Source organism: Vitis vinifera, chromosome 6 (assembly GCF_030704535.1).
Source record: "Vitis vinifera cultivar Pinot Noir 40024 chromosome 6, ASM3070453v1".
Classification (NCBI taxonomy): Eukaryota; Viridiplantae; Streptophyta; class Magnoliopsida; order Vitales; family Vitaceae; genus Vitis; species Vitis vinifera.
Window position 1 is genome coordinate 21,796,072 of NC_081810.1, and position 20,140 is coordinate 21,816,211.

At 34.1% G+C, this 20,140-nt stretch overlaps 1 protein-coding gene across 4 annotated transcripts; it reads left to right on the forward strand.

Moving 5' to 3' along the window:
• The first annotated feature begins 3,622 nt into the window (after positions 1 to 3,622).
• Positions 3,623 to 19,765, forward strand: LOC100262008 (uncharacterized). 4 transcript variants are annotated; one of them, XR_002030373.2, is made up of 12 exons: positions 3,623 to 3,836; positions 4,651 to 5,031; positions 7,168 to 7,233; positions 7,393 to 7,532; positions 8,197 to 8,323; positions 10,609 to 10,760; positions 17,533 to 17,668; positions 17,804 to 17,888; positions 17,992 to 18,266; positions 18,412 to 18,548; positions 18,850 to 18,971; positions 19,416 to 19,765. XR_002030373.2 is itself a non-coding variant. In XM_019220835.2 (11 exons), exons 1-11 carry the CDS (start codon positions 3,744 to 3,746, stop codon positions 18,857 to 18,859), a joined length of 1,602 nt encoding a protein of 533 aa, XP_019076380.1. In that variant the 5' UTR covers positions 3,646 to 3,743; the 3' UTR covers positions 18,860 to 19,765. The 4 variants fall into 4 exon arrangements, 1 of the variants encoding a protein (XP_019076380.1); XR_002030372.2 differs by having other exon boundaries at positions 3,646 to 3,836; positions 19,236 to 19,765; XR_002030374.2 differs by lacking the exon at positions 3,623 to 3,836 and adding an exon at positions 3,937 to 4,042 and having other exon boundaries at positions 19,236 to 19,765.
• Positions 19,766 to 20,140: the final 375 nt, after the last annotated feature.

Consider the following 20,140-nt stretch of genomic DNA (forward strand, 5'->3'; position numbering starts at 1 on the left):
CCAAAGAAATAAAATCCATCATTTTTCAAAATATAAAGATTACCACTTATTATTATTATTTTAAAAATCCATAATTTTTCAAAATATAAAATTTACCCCTTATTATTATTGGAAAAATTAATTTATCTAATAATAAAATACCACATTCGTTAAAATCTTAATTTGGGAATCATTCAAGCCCAAAGATTTTTTGTTTTAAAATAATTTTTTTAGTATGTGACTGATAAAGTTTAAGAAAAATAATTATTAAAGAATCTCACTTAGCTATTTTGGGATGTAAAATGTAGTTTTTCAAAAGCGGTTTTCCAAAAATCATGATATCTTTTGTTTATTAAAATGAAAAAGTTTCTCTCCATGCGACACCATACTTTCTTAACTTTTATATTAATTTATTTTTAATTATAAAAATTAATTAAATAGGTATAAAAATTCTTAGTGAAATTAAAAAAGAAAAAACCTTTTGTTTTCTCAAAAATCAAAACGAACAAAGTGATAATATTTGTTAAAATTTTTATTTGATGCTATTCATCTTAAAATGCAAATAAAAACAATTAAATAAAATTATTTAAAAAAAAAAAGTAAAAATATTAAGAATTGATAAATATATTACTTTTAGTCTACAAAAGCTCTACCTCTGTAGCATCTCTAACATTAATCCAACGTAAGAGATAAAGGCATCCACAATATTATTCTTCCCATTGTGATTTTAAGTTATTTTTTGATGAATCCAAATTCAATCAAGAAAAATGTTCATTCCATACATGATTGCCCAAAAAATTAAACTAAACAAAAATGAAAAGAGTCTCTTCTTAAAAATAAGAATTACAATGTCTCTTCTCAAAATTTAGTCAAGAAAATGTTCATTCTATACATAATTAGTTACTTATTATGTTAGTTATGATAAATATGTTTTGTTATTTGCATGCAAGTGTTATTAATTATACTCTTTATCTTATGGATTAGGCTCATTGGATACTTTTATTCCACATGAACAGGAAACATATATATCATCTTTAGTATGAATTAGATATGATTATGGAGAGCTTTGATGTTAATGTCAAGAATCAATATTCCATAATGCTAGTGTATTAGATAATTTTATCATTTTACTTCTCCAATAAATTGCATTCTATAATGTTATGAGATTGGAATTTATTTCAACTAACACTTGATCACAACATTTGTGGAGAGATGGTAACCTTAAGCTCATACTTTTCATTTGCCTCAAGAGGGGTAGATTATTACATTCCGAGAGATTGTCGACCTACTAGGTCTATCAATGGATTGGGTTATTGTCACTAGTAGCACACATAGATATTAGAGACAACTTTATCATGATTTAATGTAGGGCCTATAAATTGCAACTCATTGATGGATTCCTTCTTGTAGGCAAGTCGTACAGTAAGGTCTATAACTATTTAATGTTTTTACAATCTTTGGCGGACTTTCAAGTTGTTAATATTTATAGCTAGGGTAGTACTTGCATGGATTGTCTATGTAAAGAAATGTGTTGGGAATTTTAGATCAACATACATGATATGTCATGATTGTTTATCATATTACAGTTATGGGCATCAAATGGATTTCCATAAATTATGCCTTAATGATTATATTCATTACCATGCGATGGACACTATCACCAACTCCACTGGGCATACAGTAAATCTACACCAACACATCATATGTAAAGATATACAAAAACTATATATACTAACTTCAATTTTATTTATTTATTTTTTTATGTTTTATAGTTGGAAAGATGAGTTCTACATCACATCAACATCCACATATGTTCTATCCTAGTATAGGTACTAGTTGGATCGACTCGTATTTGATAAGTTGAGATAACATTTTATTACTATTATGTCAAATTATTATTTTTTGCATTGAATTTTAAAGTTTTCTCATCAATTTTTACTTACTATTTCAATTTAGATTATCTGGTAGTCATACATAGGTGATGTCATGACTAAACTCCTTGTATATTGTATTGTTAATGATGCTATATGGTGTACCATCTCCCATTTTAGTTGTTTTCACGTAGTAAAGACTAGATAGATTGTTGTGATAGTTTAAGATGCATTAGGGGATTCCAAAGTCTTGTGATACAAAGTCTAGCTTACATCAGTATGATCTTAGGAGGTAACAAGATGGTGACTTGATGGATTAGTATTGAGACTACATTCAGACATGGGAAGCCTAAGCATGATCATATTGTCATTAGTGAAACATATTTAGGTATGCTTGTATATCATGACCCATATATTGTCTAATATTATTTCATTACATGTCCATTTCTTATTTCAACTAGATTATTTATCATGTCCATATCTTATTTCGACTAGATTATTTTGTGAGTAAGTAGTAAAAAACCAATCCTTGTTTTTTGGTAAAATTTCATTTAATTTTATTAAATACTTAAATTGATTTTCTTTGGATATGTAGACTAACACATTATAACAAAAATATACCATATGATGCATCTAAATGCTCCTTTATCCACCTATCTTGATATTCACTAGTCATGCATCTCTTCATCCAAATACATGAGATGGATTGACTTCAAGAATCCTTCACTATTGCTATGACTTACAACCTCAAGCTAGGAGGTTACAAACCAGTGAATAGAGGGTACACATGAGGGAAGGTACATTTGTCTAAGAGGGTTGTAACTATGATCATATACATCACATGTAAGCTGTCCTCATGGTCAATCATTAGTTGCACTTATATCACATCAACAAACATTACTTTCATCACAACCTCGATTAAAGCCTTTACATGTGATGAAAGGGGTGATACAACTACATGTTAGCCACCATCTCAAGAGGGTTCCACTATACATAATGAAATTCCTCTGATTACACCTACACTCTTAGAGTTACAATCCAATATCAAGGGGTCATCCACTGCATTAACAACATATTTGATTATGTCATAATTACAACCATTAGATCATACATTTAGTGATGAGAGGGTGTGCAAGTACAAGTCATTACTATAGTTCATCATGGACAACGAGAACATGATCAGAGAGATGGACATGGATGAGGATGTCGAGTAAGATGTGAAGGTTATTTTAATCCATGAAAGTTGAAGACATTTCATGGACGATCATAGAAAAAGGAGAAGGTTCCTTCATCTGACACATATCGATGATTTTATATATTATATTGTACATATAAACTATTTTGAACACAATTTCTAATCAAAGATTATTATACATGACATAAATTATTATATCTGTTGTTAATTGAAATTATTTTGGACCTATTTGCTACTTTAGAGATTATTTTACATGGACATGTAATATTTTAGAAATTGTTATTGAATGATGAAACAATATTATTTTATTTTTTTTGTGTTTAGGTAATTTAGTGCCTAAAAATGATAGATGGAAAGAAATTATAATAAAATCAAGTATTTTATGTAAGACACAATTTAATCAGAATGCGCTAAGATATGAAATCCATGGGGCACACACAAAATGTCATATATTTGAGAACAATTTTCCAAGTGTTGTGTGTGGTTTCTTTTTCTTTTTAAAATATTTTTAAAAATTATTGCTTTTTTTTTTTCTAAAAAAACAGCCCGGATTTTTATGGGCCTTTTCTACGTTTCTTTTTTAAGTTTTTACCCCTTGCAACCTAATTTCCCAAGAAACAAACGGATTGGTTCTCCAACGGCTCTCATTTTCCTTTTTCCTGCTCTCTGGTCAGCCAAACAGAGAAAAATCAGAACTTATGGCTCCCGAACCCGACTCAAACCCCATAAAAGAGTACGAAGATGATGATAACGTGGCACCATCACATCACCCCTCTGCTCCGTCGGATGAGGTACCAGTCGACAGTTTCTGATTCGATTAATTTTATGAACTAGGGCTTCATCTGTTTACTAAGGAACGTGGTGATTTCGTTTCCTGCCCTAATTTTTTCAATCCAAACAGTTTCCTTTGGATTACCAGAAACTTCATTGGTTATGTCCGTCGTAGTCACTGTAATGGTTATTGTGCAAGCGCTTGTTTCTGACGCATGACCATGGAGTAAATTTCTAAACCAACTTCGATTAAATTTGAAGCACAAAATTATTGTTTTTGTGCAAGCGCTTCTCCGGCCACTTGTTTTTGTATTATTAGAAATCCAAGGAGTAACGGACTTCGATTTTATGGGTTTATTCTCAAATTCGTTTGAATTCAGAGCGTTAATAGTGTCTTACTACATATCCGTGTTGATACCTTTTTAACTCAATCTCAACTCCTTGGGTTGGCTACTCGCATCCTATTTTGCTATTAGTCTCTATTTTTGGCGCATATATGTGTGTGTGAAACTGTACTGTACTTACAATTGGCGTGGTTTTGAGGGGCGATAATTGAAGGGAAAGGAAAATTCTAAATTTTCTCATGCTCAAGGTTGTTTAGTTCGTAGTGAGGAGAGGACAATAAAGTAAGCATAGGGGAAAAGTTGAACCTCCCAAAAAATTTAAAATTGGTTGGAATTGAAGGAATATTCAAACTCTCTTTTTCCCATGCATAAGATGCAGGAAAATAATATTGATTCCCTTTTTCTGCCTTTTTGTTGTTGTTGTTTTGATACCCACCATTTCCTGATGATGCTAAATTCTTATACTGTGTTTTCTGCATCTATTTTACAGTTGTTTAATATCTCCACGACAGTTGATCCCAGTTATATAATCTCTTTGATACGGAAACTATTACCACGGGATGTGAAGAATGGTCATGATTCTGATGGAGTTGATGCTTGTAATGCCTCTAATCAAGGATTAAAAACCAATCACATGAAGGAAAGTGTGGTTTCTCCATGTGAAGATGAAATGCTAAACTCCTCACACGATAAAATTGAGACCATGGACACCCTTGATGGTTTTGATGAACTTGCTCGTCAAGAAAAGACAGGTGAAGTGCCATGTAGTAGATTTGAGGACTCTAGCATATCAGTGAGAGAAAAGGCTTGGGAAGAGTATGGTTGCATTTTGTGGGATCTTGCAGCAAGCAGAATCCATGCAGAATTCATGGTAATTGAGTTTATTGCTTTTTACTTGCTTTCTTTTGGTGTGGCTCATTGTTTGTTTGGATTTTTTGTTCTTTTCTTTTCCTTTTTCTTCGTTTCTTCTTTGCTTTCTTTCTTTCTTTCTTTATTCCACCTTTTTTTTAATATATTATTTTTACTTTGGCATGCAAAGGACGTGAAGTTCATTCTACATTTGATAAAAGGTCCTTGAGATAATTCTTGTAAGATACTGATTCTGGAGAAATTTCTTGCTGGATGTATCTAATGTTCAGGGTTGAAAATTAATCTAGACACTAGTGAATATATTTCAGTGGGGGTTGTCCTTAATGTCGAAGAGCTTGCCTCATTTCTTGGGGTGTAGGGTGAGGAAGCTTCCAACTACTTACTTAGGCTTGCCCTTGGGAGCTATTTTCAAGTCTCCAACTGTGTGGGATGTGGTTGAGGAGAGGTTTCATAAAAGGTTAGGTTTTTGGAAAAGACAGTATCTCTCAAAGGGTGGTAGACTCACTTTGCTTAAAAGTACTTTGTGCAACTTGACCATTTATTTTATGCCTTTTTTTTTTATCATTCCTAAGGCGGTGCATTTAGATTGGAAAAATTCAGTGGAATTTCTTGTGTGGGGGAGGAGCTCTTGAGAAAAAACACCAACTATTCAATTGGTCATCCATTTGCAAAGAGAAAAAATCAGGAGGGCTAGGTATTTGGGTTTTGGCCTCTCTTAATAATGCTTTGATTATCAAATGGTGTTGGAGATTTGCTTTGGAAAGGGAGTTTCTTTGGAGAAGGGTCATAGTGGGAAAGTCTGAGGAAGAACTAGGAGGTTGGTGCTCTCTTGTAGAAAGGGAAATATGTTGTTGGGGAGCCTTTAAGGCTATGACAAGATTTTTGGTGGGTGATCAAAGAAAAATCAAAAATTGGCAAGATGTTTGGCAATGGAGTGCTCCTTTAAAGGTTCCTTCCATTGTCTTTTCTCTTTTGTAGCTAATAAGGAGGCATGAGTAGTCGATGTTTAATAGGTTGTAAGCGGGCAGGTTGTTTGGAACTTGGGCTTCAAAAGACAATTTCAAGATTGGGAGTTGGATAGTATTGAGGAGTTACTTAGGAGGCTTCAAGTGTTTGGGAAGTGTAGTGAGGATGAAGACAAGCTGATTTGGAAGGCTAGCAAGGGTGACAATTTCTCCGTAAATCATTCTTTTTCTACCTTGGAGTCGGACGGAGGAGTATCTTTTCATTCAAAGGTAGTGTGGAGCTCTCAAGCACTTTTAAAAGTGGGCTTCTTTGCTTGGGAGGCAGCATGGGAAAGGACCTTGACCTTAGATTAGCTTAAGAGAAGAGGATGGTTGTTGGCTAGGCTAATCATTGTTGTTTAGTAAGAGTTCAAAAGAATTAGCTAATCACATGCTCATCCATTGTGGAAAAGAATTAGTAAGAGTTCAGAAGAATTAGCAAGGGGTTTGTGACATTTTTTGTTTTCTCTCTTTGGCAGCTCTTGGTTTTTCCTTTCTTTTGTAAAAGATTTGCTAAACGGATGCCGTGAGAGTTTCTTGAGTAATAATAGAAGAAAGATTTGGAGAACAACCCCTCTTTGCTTGTTTTGGGTAATTTGGTAAGAACAAAACTAGAGATCCTTTGATGGAATCCAATGTTCAGATCAAACGTTAAAGGAGTGTCTTCTTTGTATACTATTCCAATGGACTCGCTAACATATTCAAGATGACCTTTGTATCCTTGTTAGAATTTATTGATTGGTTGAGAGCTAGATAGAAGGAGAGGGTGTGATTGAGTGCATGTTTAAGGTGGCTTATTTTGGCATCCTTTGTATACCTCCTGTGTACTTCTTTGTTTGCCTATAAAAAAAGAAAAAAAAGAGAAAGAAATTGATGACTGGAATAGAACCTAGTGACTGTTGTCCTCATTATGTTTTCCTTGATGAATGTTGATCATATTGATCTCTCTCTCTCTCTCTCTCCCCAGAAAATACCATAAAACTATTCTGTGCAAGGGCCACAAGATAGACAAAACTGACATTGAAACTGTGTTTTTGCTTGTTTTAGTTATAGAAGTTATTATGCATCAATTTCTATTCTCAGTTAAACTTCTGTTTTTGGTACACTAGACAACATTTCTCTGTGTTATGCAGGTGCGGAATCTCATGCTTGAAGTGCTTTTGGGAAGTCTTATTGTTTCTCAATCCATGCGTGTTACGGTAACCCACATTTTCACATATGTTATGGAGTTCTTTTGCATAATACGTCCTGATGCCTTTTTTAACTTGTGTTCTATTAAATGTGTAAACTGGTTACTGCACAGTTTTAAAAAAGTCCAATGCATTGAGCTGGCTAAATTTTATTTCATTTTTCTTCAGGAGATAAGCCTTGGAATTCTTGGAAACCTTGCCTGCCATGAAATTCCTATGAAACAAATTGCCTCTACAGACAAATTGATTGAGATAGTTGTAGATCAGTTGTTTTTAGACGACACTTCATGCCTATGTGAAGCTTGCAGGTAAGATGTAGTAATAAACTCTCTATTCCTACTTAGCCTTTTGATATGAAAGTTCTTTTTTTGATTGGGGGCCTATATTTATTTAAACTATTGACCAGTATATGTTCTACCAGAAAAGCCTTTCTGTTTAGGGGATCTACCATTCATCATCTTCTTCATGCTTAACTTTTCACCTTTTGATATGTTGCTCCTGGATGGTTTCTTGTTCCTTTGTCTTTCCTTTGTAGGAAATTTCCTCCTTAGCCTTTCTCTTGCACTCTTCTCGTTTTATGATACAGAAAATGACTTGTGATGCAGCTATAATAGTTCAATGGAATGAACAGAAGAAATACTCTGTAGTTAATGTTATAGATGCTTTACATGGTTTTATTGTACACTGAATTATTCCCATCATTCTTCATGGGGCTGTCTGTTATGGGATGAGGGGTCGGCTGGTGGATGAGGAAGGAGGTTGCCTACCATTTATTATTATTATTATTATTTGTAACAATTATCACAATTATGATATCTATATTTTTTTCCTTCTTTGTGAAAAAGTGTTTGAGATTGACATATTATTTTTACCATTTACCATTAGTATGCAGTGTTTATTGCTTATCAAGACTTATGTGGACGTTCTTGTTTTCTGCAATGTGCTCTCCTTACAGTTAGTGTTCTGACACAGGTTGTTAACCCTGGGTCTTCAAGGCAGTGAATGTGTTATTTGGGCTAAAGCTTTGCAGTCTGAACATAATCTATGCCGTGTTATTTGGGTTGCAGAAAATACCTTGAACCCACAACTTCTTGAGAAGGTACCAAAATATTATCTATGCAGTAGTGGACAATCTTTCAAATTATATTTGGCTCAACAACTAATTTTATAAGAAGCCTTTTGTGAATTGGGTTAGGGTGTATTTAGAGGATCATTCTTTGTCCATGATTGATTTTATAGAGTGGCTTTTTGTCTAGTTAGGAGAAAGGTTTTCATCTTTCTTTTTGCCTAGCTTCTTGGGCGTTGTTTGTATACTTCGTGTGTACTTTTTTCGCCGCTTCTAGACATTACTAATACAATCTCTTATTTACCTATCAAAAAAATAATAATAATAAGAACCCTTTTGGTCAAGAATATTGTACAAATGATTTCATATTTTGATATTTCTCTATAGAAGTAGGTTTTTTTGTTGAATAAGGAAGGATTTTAAGAATGTCTCTATAAATATTCTTTAGAATTAAGAGAAAATCAATTTAAGCTAGAAATGTACCTATGAAGGCTATACTAAGTATGTAGAAGAGATGAGAGGCTCCTGGTTGAATAGGGCTTAGATACCAAGGGAACATCAAATTATTTGAGGTTCGAATATTATCTGTTCTCTTTTCTTTGTAATATTTTCCATGGGGTAGTAAATCGGTTCCCTTTATCTGTCTATATAAATATGATTTGTTGAACCACGTTAAAACATATCCTTTTACGTATGAATTTATTTATGTTCACTCTTTTTTCACAACAAAGATGGTATCACATTTCTGCTGTAAAAACATATTTCTTGTATGAGTTGACAGTTTGGTGGTTTGATTATGCATGCAGCAAGATTTGCATTTTTATAGGAACATGAGGCTTTCAGTAGCAGTAAAATGTCATTGTTGTGCGTGAATTAATAGAAGAAAATGCTTCAGTTTTTCCTGATTTGGTACCAATGATTTTCAGTAGCATTTATTCTCATATTCACATACAGAATTCTATGCAAATCAAATACTAGAAAATGTACCATTGATGTTATCAGTTCCTGTAAAGGTGAAAGAGCAACTAAATTCTGAATCATTTTCCTAGAAGCTCTTCTACAAAATATTTTACCCTCAACTTTACAGGAAAGTGCTTTTAGATCTCGAATCTCTTGTACTTCAAAGGGCTTCATGGTGTAATGAAACACCCTGGGTATCCCAATTAGAAGAGATGTTTATGGTAGTCACTAGAGGTGCCACCCATGGTATGGAATCTTTTCATACTGGATAGCAAGATGGGGAGAAAGAGGGCTTACCTTGTTGAATGTCATTGGATTGAATGGGGTTGACTCGATATCGGGATAACCTTCTACGTAGGTAGAAGGGGGAGTCATCAGACCATATTCCATTGATTCCTTGTGCTTGGCATGGAGCCAAGGGAAGCAAACTCACCTGCAAGAGCAAGGAGCACTCTTCTTATAGCTAGCCACATTGTTGGTATTGAATAAAAAAAAGATATTCAAAGATATGCTGCAACAAACAATTAGTCACAGCTTTTCTCATAGCGCATCGACAGATAGCCTCAAAGGGCTTCGTTGTGTAATGAAACACATTATGGAACCCTTTACTAGTCAGAGCTTTTAGACAACAAAAAAGCTGCAACAAACAAAACTAAATCTGTCTATGGAATGATTTCTTTTACATAAGTTCATTAATTTCATAATAACTGAAATATGATATTGGTGTAATCATAATTTTTGATAGGAAAAAGAGCAAAAGATATATTAAAGAGCCAAAAAAGGCTACACCAAGTACATAGGAAGTATACATGTGCACACCAAAGAAAAAACGAGAAAACCCTCTTATTGGCAACCTGACCAATCGATAAATTAATCATAGAGAAGGATGAAGGAAATTGATAGAAGTTCCTCATTATAGTCGTGACGAAGGAAATTTTAATTAAGGAATTGCCTTTCAATTGCTATCTATTTTCTTAAAGTCTAAATGGGAATACTTGTGACATTTCCATTGGCTTGACTATGGGAATAAATGTATGTGTTTTTGGAAGATCCTACTTATTCTTTTGTTGCCCCCTTTTGTTTGAGTTATGGTGATGCATGCTATTTTGCTTTAGAAAGTAAGTATTAAAAATTAAAGAAGTTGGATTATTTTCTGTAACAAATAAATTTTGTTGAAAAGATATAACAATTTATTACTTGTCCATGAGGGTAACATCAATTGGTTGATTGATTATTTAATTGGGTATTTATAGGTCAAGGTTTGTGAAATGTTTCTAGTTACATGCTTTAGTAGTGAGTCAAGATTTGATTTAAAATCATTTTTGATACTGTCTAAAAGAACTTTCTTTATTGAACAGAGCATTGGACTTTTATTGGCCATTTTAGAAAGTCAACAGGAGGTTGTGTCTATTCTTCTTCCAACTCTGATGAATCTGGGTTTATCAAGTCTTTTGATTAATCTCTTGACTTTTGAGATGAGCAAATTAGCAAGTGAGAGAATACCTGAAAGGTAAAACAAATTCTTTCCGTTTCAAATAAAACGGTCAGAATAGCATTTTTTTTGTGCTCTATATATATTTCAATGCCTAATACTCCATTTAGATACGAGCCTTATAAACTTTGTTCAACTGCATTTTGAGTGTATAATGATATTTTGCTGGATTCATAACATTTTAATGTCTTGTGAAGCATCTCATCATATTTCATTTTTAAATTTCTGGATCTATGGTATCATTATTTTTTTTTTATCAGAATCTATGGTATCATTATTATTATTGTCTTCCTTACATTTATGCAATTTTTGTTTGTATTCTTCACATCACCCCCCCACCTTTCCCATTCTTTTCTCAAGTGTAGTGGCTGTCTCTCACACTTGAAGCATGTAATTTAAACAGCCTTTTTTTATCTATTTTTTTTGTTGAATATTTGTTAGACTCCTGGTTTTAGTTTTCCTCAAGCTTTGTTGGGCCCTAAGGCCTTTAACTGGCAAAGATCCCATTCTCAGGGCACTGGGGATGTGAACTGGTACCAGACCTAACCTTCAGCATTTGAAGTGGCTGCATGCTGACTTGAAACGACAGCCCAAGACTCATGTTATGGACATGGATGATATGCTAAGACTCCAACTAATATGCATATCTTATTTTGGCATCCAATTGTTGCACACTAGCTGTATAAAACATAAAAAAGAAAACAACTCTTACATCATGGTTTCCATGCAGCAAAAAAATATGGGTATGCTCTAAGTTGTAATTTAATTCACATACCAAGGCTGTCTAGTTTGTGAATGTCTGGTGCTTGTAGTTGATGATGCCTTAACATACATTGTTGCATGTTCAGTTAATAAACATGATGTCATGTTCTAAATTCTACTCCTAAAAATTACTAGTAAAATTTTCCTTGTTGGGGTTTGACAACATTATTGTTCTTTAGGGAAACTCCACACTTATTTGGCTTCCCATGTTTTTTTCAACATTTTTCATATTCCAGTGTGTCTTCTCAGTTTCCAGTTTAACTCATCATATAATTTGAGAAACTATGTAGTATTCTATGATATTGAGTTGATCTTTTGGTGCTCCACATTGGCATCAGGAGTGATGGAAGCTTGTTGACTCCCAACATAAAAGTAGTTCCTTAGTATAAAGTTTATGGACATTTACCCCAGAGCATTATAATGATTTATTATCTTCTTCAATCTTGAGCACCTCTGTTTTCTGTAATGGTGAGAATCCCTCTGATTTGAATGTAATGTATTAGTATTGTTAATGAGCTTTCACGTGCCCTAGGATGTGTTAGCCCAAGGGGGGGCAGTCTTGGGTTTTGATGATCGCAAATCAAAGGTTATGCTACTAATGGTTTGAGCATGTTCAAAGTGCATAGGTTATCAAGTTTACATCAATTGGGTATTCTCTCATCAAAAAAGAAAAAAAAAAACATCAATAGGACATTCAACAGCTCAGAAAGGATTTTGTGACTGTCTTCAAATAGCTAAAGACAAATTACTAAGGAAGAAAGCTTGAAGATAAATGGCTATGCAATGGTTGGAGAGACTTAAACTAAGTGAAATATTGAGTTGTTTCATGTGTAAGCTATATCACACATGCACTTCATGAAAATTGTAAGCCATTGCCCTAGTTTGAAGGCTTCTACTAACCCTTGATCTTTTATGGAAATATCTTAAAAAGTTTTTCAAAATTATTACAAAAATGTTGAAGTCATAAATTAAGGCTTATATCATACTTGAAAAAATGTTTTGGATAAAATCCAGAGGCTCACAAAACGTTTTTGAGCTAAATTTGAAAAATAAAAAAAAGTGGAACAGTGATGAGATCAACCTTTCGGTTTACCTTATCAGAGGCCTTGAAATGCTCATTACACTACCATCATCATGTTGACCATATGGTCACTAGATGAGCATCAGGTAAACCATATGGTAAACCTAATCACTATTTTCAACTTCTAATGATCACCTGCAGCACATTAAGTGCCAAACGACTAGTCATGTGCTCAACCCTATGGTTGATCAGTTCCCCATTTACTGTGCTCAATAGCTAGTTTGATCCCAAAACCTAGATAAATTTGACCTTAGGTGCATTGATGAGTATGAAACAACTTGCAAACTCCATTTATTACTCATATAGCCTTCTTAAATTCATGTTGAATCAAAACTTGCTTATCCTCATTAAGAGTACTTGTACTTGATCCCATTTATGTTGAAATCCCATGGTTGATACTGATTTTAAGCAATTTGTCTGATTTTTTTTCTTTATTTTTTTATATATTTGAAGTAGTTGACTATGTAAATTAGAAAAGATTGTAATTTAGAGGATTTTTAGGAGTAGGTCAATTGTTCTATTTAGTTTCCATTAACTGCAAAGATCATGTATATGTGTGAGTATCTCTGTACTAATTTTTCGTAACGAAGAATGGATTCATTATTCCCTAACATGCTATTAGGTATGGAAAAGGTTTCTGCCTTTTTTTTTTCCATCTGCTTAGCCTTCATTGCCAAGCCTAGCCTATTTTGTTCATAGCCTTTAGTAGCCATAACCCTTTGTTTATTGCCTAATTTTGTTTTTTCCTACCAATGGGTGAAGAAACCTTTGCTAGAACTTTGTTGAACCCACCCAAGACAACACCCCATTTCAATAATCTCGCACTTTAGAGGGCATAACTTTCTTGAATGGTCCAAATTGACAAAGCTTTTCCTTGAAAAGTAGAGGGAAAATGGGATATTTATGTGATCCACCTTTCGAACCATGCGATGCTGAAATTTCCATGATAGTGTCCTCACTACTGAATTTAATGTAGCCAGAAGTTGGCAAACTTTTTGTGCTTCTTTCTTCAGCTAAGGAGGTTTGGGATGCTATGTCACAAACACACAGATAAAGGAGATGCTACTCAAATCTATGAGTTGAAGACCATGATCCATACATTAAGCAAAAAGACCTCTCAGTGCCAGCCTACTACACCAGATTGAAGGTCTTATGGCAAGAGTTGGATCTCTATTAACATATTGAAATGGATTCTGCAGCAGATGCAACAAGGGTGGCTGAGATGATTGAATAGGATCAGATCTTTGATTTTCTGGTTGGTTTAATCCAGGGTTGGATCATGTAAGAGGTCAAATACTTGGAAAGATCCTCTTCCATCTATTCTATAAGTTTATTCTTATGTGTATAGTGAAAAGTCTAGAAGGGTTGTCATGATGGGACTAGCTCCACTAGAGAATTCAACATTCAATACAGTTCAAGACAACTACCTAACTTAAAAGGATAGGGGAATAGGCTGAGACACACTAGAGAGACTTATTGGAAATTGCATGGAAAACCACAGTCAGGGGCCTAGAACAACCACAAAGGCAGTAAGCAGTTTAAAAACAACAAAGAGTTTCAGTTTGAGGTAGTGAGTGCACCATCAGTTGAGACACTAGGTTCTACATGAATCTTAGACAAATGTCCTTCCACTAAACAACAACTAGATCTCTTGTATAAGATTATGGGAAAATCCAATCTTCCCTCTTCCTCTACTTCTTGTGCTTTTGCACAGTCAAGTACCTTTAAAGAACCCTTAATACTTCAAATGTTCTTCATCTAATCCTTAGATCATTGATTTAGGAGCAATTAATCACGTCACTAAAGAGTCTATTGTTTTTCTCTCTTATCTTCCATGTTCTAGTAAACAAGAAGTGCAAGTTGCTAATGGATCATCGACACCCATTAATGGTAAAGATAATGTTTCAATTACTACTAAAATCACTCTTTCATTTATCTTGCATATTCCATGTGTCCTGGAATTATGGTCTAGTAAATTAACCTAATCTAAAAAATGTTTGTAACTTTTTTCCCCTCACTATGTTACTACTAGCCAAATGATTCTCTACCACTCAATCACCAAGGAGCCAGCAAGGGTTCAAGCTCATCAAATAAAAGGGAACACAACAAAAGAAGAACATTGTTTGATGCATGAAAGATGAGGGCATCTTAGTTTTCTTGTCTAAGGCCTTGTATCCTGAAGAGTGTGTCAATCTAGATCTTTCCAAATTCAGGTGTGAATTTTGTGAATTGTCAAAAAACCTCCATGTTTCCTATCCTTCAAGCAGTAAAAGAAGTGAAATTCCTTTCTTTAACATCTATATCGATATCTAGGGTCCTTAATGATTTGCTTGTCTTTCTAGAGCAAAATGGTTCATAAATTTTATTGTTAATTGTATCCAAGCCATGTGAATCTCTCTTCTTAAAGAAAAATTGCATTCTTCTTATCTTTAAACAATTCCATCAAATGATCCACACCCAATTTGATGCAAAATTGAAAGTTGTCAGGTCTGCTAATGGCGGGGAGTATTTTAATCAAGTCCTTAGGAAATTATTTTTGGAGAATGGAACTATTCATCAAACCTTGTGTATAGATACTTCCTAGAAGAACGGAGTAGTTAAAAGAAAGGACATGCATTTTTTAGAGATAGCTAGAGCTACAATTTTTTAGTAAACTGTTCCTAAGGCTTTTTAGAGAGATGTAGTCCTTTAAGATGCCTATCTTGTCAATAGAATGCCCATAAATAACCTAAAGTCTAAGACTCCAATAGACACCCTAAAACAACACCCACCTCTTATAAATTGCCTTGGCTCTCTTCCACTCAAGTCTTTGATTGTGCTATACTTGTCCATATCTTAAACAAAACCATCTAAGCTAGATCTCAAAGCCAATGTGTGTTTTTTTAGGCCACTTTACCTCACAAAAGGGGTACAAGTATTGCCATCCACCTACATAAAAGAGATTCATCTCAAAAAATGTCTTGGGATGCCTTCTTTACCTGTTTGGAGTGATGGTATTGAATATGGTGATGGTAGAGAGGAGACTGGAAATATGCAACCAAATAGCTATAGAAAGTATAAGACCAGTAGTTGCAGAAAACATTGATTTAAAGTTGTTGGTTTACTCTAGGAGGCCAAGGGAACCAATGCAAGAACAAGACTGAATCTTTCGACTCAAGGCTAGTCATGAACTTTGGAATTAATTACATCTGATCCTTCTAATTTTGCTCTTCTTAATTGTGGTTTTAATATTGATCTTGATATTTCTATAGCTATTCAAAAAGGTTTTAGAACTTGTACTAAACATCCTTTATTGAATTTTTTTTTCCTATCATAGGCTCTACCACCAACATAAGACCTTTATCACTCATTTGTGCTAGGGTTTAGTTCCTAGAAATGTACAAGTGGCTTAAAGTGATTCTAAGTGGGGGGAGGCTATAAATGAGGACATGAAGGTGTTGCATAAACATGAAATATGAGATATTGTTGATTTGCCCAAAGGAAAAAGTTCAGTGGGATGTAAGTAGGTATTCACCATTAAATATAAAGTTGATGGTTTGGTTGGGAGGTATAAAGTTGGTTAAGTAGCTAGAGGATATACACAAACCTATTGAATTGACTTCTAGGAAACTTTTGCACTTGTGGCAAAAATGAACAACGAATCTTGATTGACCTTTATAGTGATTTGATGTAAAAAAAAAATGCATTTCTACATGGGATCTAAGAATAAAAAGTATGTTTTGAAAGAAAATTTGGCAGTGAAAAGTTTTTTAGATCGAAGAAATCACTCTATAGTTTGAAGCAATCTTTAAGGTATGGTTGGAGAGATTTGTACAGTTTTTTCTCAAAAATTTGGCTATCACCAAAGCCAGGGAGATCACACCCTTTCCATTAAACAGTCACTAGAAAAGTAGATTATTGCAATTTTTGTGGATGACATAACCAGAGATGACATGGAAGAAATACGAAATTCTAAAGGAAAGTTGGACAAAGAATTTGAAGATCTTTGGAGTTTTCTTACCATTGAGGTGACATGATAAAAAAAAGGGAATTTAGGTGACTTAAAGGTAGTACATCCTAGATTTGTTAAATGAAATTGGGATGTTGGGATGTAAACTCAATGACTACACCTATAGATCAAAATCATCAATGAGGTGCCGTTGTCGAAGGAATATTGGATGACAAAGGGAGATACCAAAGACTTGTTAAGAAATTCGTCTATTTGTCCCAATGGGAGCAAATATAGCAAATGTGGTCAACATGGTAAGTCAATTCATGGACTATCCCTTAGAATGTCTTGAGAATTTTGCATACTTGAAGTCAACAAGAAAAAGGCTTATTATTTTCAAAAAATAATCATCTTAGAGTTAAACAACTTAGTTTGACACGAATAAGTAAATTGGTTAAACTGGTTGAGTGTCAACATTGCCACCCTTTCATTTCTGTTATTATTACCTTTTTCTAGAGTTTCCACCATGTCATGGATAAACCCCAGGACTCTAGAGAAAGGAGAAACTATATCTTACGCAGCTACGCTTCTTACTACCATTTTTGAAAGTGGCTTATCTAATTGTGTTCTTCCACTAAGCTTGAGTTTTCATGTAATAATTTAATCATATCTATGCTATGCTACAGTTTCTTGATGTCTTGAGAAAAGTTTGATCTCTACCTAATCTTAAAGGGGTTAAGTGTCTAGGTATAGGGTTAGTACATGGTTATTGTAACTGTTCAACATTCTACCATGGTAGAGTTTTTGTGGAGGATAGAGTCTTAAATGATTCACAATCTTAAAGAGGGCCTTTTTTTTTTTTTTTTTTTTTTACTTGGCAGAACTTATCATAAAGTAATTGTGTTTTCAGCATGTAACCATATGCTTTTTCAATTTTTATCTGATGTATTTTGTGAGAGAACTTACATAAATAAGTAGCACTAAATGTCTTTTCACTTTCTATTTTTATACGGTTTCAGGTATTCCATTCTTGACTTAATTCTTCGCACAATTGAAGCTCTTTCAGTTCTTGATGATCATTCACAAGATATCTGTTCAAATAAGGAAGTTTTTCGCCTAGTTTCCGATCTGGTTAGGCTTCCTGATAAAGTTGAGGTATATTTTAGGTGGCCAGTAACTATAAAATTAAAACACATGCACTTATTCATATCATTATGTAATAATTATCTCTCCCATTCTTGGAACCATGGGGATGACAATTGTGAGAAACTAATGGTGGGTATTGCACAGGTTGCCAATTCTTGTATTACTGCTGCAGTCTTAATTGCAAATATTCTGATTGATGCAGCTGATCTAGCTTCTGAGATATCACAAGGTAAATTATCTAGGTTTTTACTTGCAATAATATCACCTTTTTCAGCTGTTTGGTTTTAGGTCTTTTCCATGAGCATTAGAGGTGACACTTTGGTTCCATCTAGATTTGCCTTTCTTAGAGGGGCTGCTTGATATATTCCCTTTTGCATCGGATGATCCGGAAGCTAGGAGTGCACTTTGGAGCATTATGGCAAGGCTACTGGTTCAAGTTGAAGAAAGTGAGATAAGCTCATCAAGTCTGCAGCAGTATGTATCGGTTCTAGTAAGCAAATCAGATCTGATTGAAGATGATCTTCTTGACCACCAATTGCATGATTCTAATGAAAACAACGTGAGCTCAATCACTTCTGCTGCAAAACAAAATGCTAGAACCACAGCTGTATCCTGTTATGTTGAATGAATTTAGCAGTAACACTGCCATCCATTTTGGTAAAACTTGATTCATCAACTGGTTAGGTTCATCAGATTTTTACTATCAATTACCATGTCCCGTAAGCTTCTTGTTTTCCTTAGCCCTCCAATAGCTTAGAGGGATTTTCAATATATTGAATCAGTGGACTACCTCAAAGGATTGTGATATGAAGAACAATTTGATGGGGGCAGATCATGATAATGGTGAGAATGTGGAAAGGTTATTGAATTGCTGTCGGAAATATACTGAGTAAGTTGCTTTTCTCTTTTTCTACTCTGTTGGAATTTGAAAATGTTATAAACAGCAAATGGCAATAGTAGAAGGGCTAGACAAGAAGGGACAATCACACATTGGCCAAACATCCAACAGCCAAATTTCAATCTAGTGGCTAATGGAATGAAAAATGTCAACCCCACACAAGTATTTTATAATTGTCCTTAATCTGACTACTTAAACTGTCTAGTTCTGGTTATTTTATTTCATTTTTTGCCTAGTCTAATTTTTGATCCACAAGGAATCAGCTATAAATTACTTTCTTGGTTATATACAGGTTCCTGTGAAATGAAACAAAAAATTTGGTTTGATCCTATCTGAAGGGAAGCAGTGATCTAGGAGCTCAAATCTGGAAACAGATGGTTCATGCATGTATTGAAGGTGGATCGTCATATCTTGGTAAATTTAAAGATTCTGAATCCATAAATGCACACACATATGTTGTTTATTGATTCAGCCACTTTATATCAATTCCTACAAATTGAAACCTGATTTTATATCCTGCCATTCTTTATTTATATTAGAAGAAACCTACGAGGTGTTGGGTAGACACACACTGGGCATGCATGATCGGCAGCTATTGCACCTATTGCTAAATTTTCAATATAACAAATTAACTTGTTTTGACTTGATCGATAAAATTCTATTAATCTCCCTTTACAGATCTAATTCAGGATCACTTTTCATGGATTGATAAATCTTCAAACGTGTCTACACCTGCATCATCTTTGGCATTGTCATCATGCATGGCTTCTTTGATCCGGATACCCTATAAGAATTTCTTCAGGGTTGGGACTTTGCTTACCCAAATCTGCATGAAGTACGTCTCTAAATTGCTTGCAGGAATGTCCGTTTGAGATGATGCATTGCAAGAAATAATTCTCAGTATCAGTTTCATGCTTTGTTCTGTAGCCCCACAATCTGTTGCTGGGCGGTCCAGAAGTCGACCCATGATTTTCCTGAGGGAAACCTGTAAAAATCTCAAGAGTATGAAAACAGAACTGTTAAAGTTCAGAGGGATTGGTTTTTTGATGTTGGTCATTCACTACAAGAATGATAATCTAACTAATGGTCTTGTTGTAGTGCTGGTAACATATGGGTGGGACATGTGATACATTTTTATGTATGTAATATAAGAACTGGAGGTGTTTTTTTCCCTCATAATCTGCATCCACCTTGTATGGCTTCATTCATTTTCTCTGTCTATTATAGCATCAATCAACTGTTGGGTTGACCCCTGCTATTAGTAATAATATTGCACCAAAGACTTTTTGTGGGACATTCATTAAAAATAGTTTTTAACCTTCAAACACTACCCTTTAAGAATTTCTTCCAAACAAAATTTAAAGTTCTTAAGTAAAATGAAGACATTTTATTTGAAAGTATTTTTTATACTATCTTAGAATGTAAAAAACCAAAATATATCTAATCTAATGTTTACCATGGAAATGGAGGAACATGGATTGACACTTGGGCTTCTCACATTGGGAAGAACAAATCCTTGTAATTTGATTGAAAATTGAGACATTTCACCCAATGGAAGAGTTTATCAACAAATGAATGTTTTT

Excerpts from the sequence above, each read along its gene's own strand:
- LOC100262008 (XM_019220835.2), top strand. The coding sequence starts at position 3,744 with ATGGCTCCCGAACCCGACTCAAACCCCATAAAAGAGTACGAAGATGAT. Across the intron at positions 8,324-10,608 it reads ACCCACAACTTCTTGAGAAG|AGCATTGGACTTTTATTGGC; the intron begins GTACCAAAATAT and ends TTTATTGAACAG. Across the intron at positions 18,267-18,411 it reads AAAATGCTAGAACCACAGCT|CTTAGAGGGATTTTCAATAT; the intron begins GTATCCTGTTAT and ends GCCCTCCAATAG.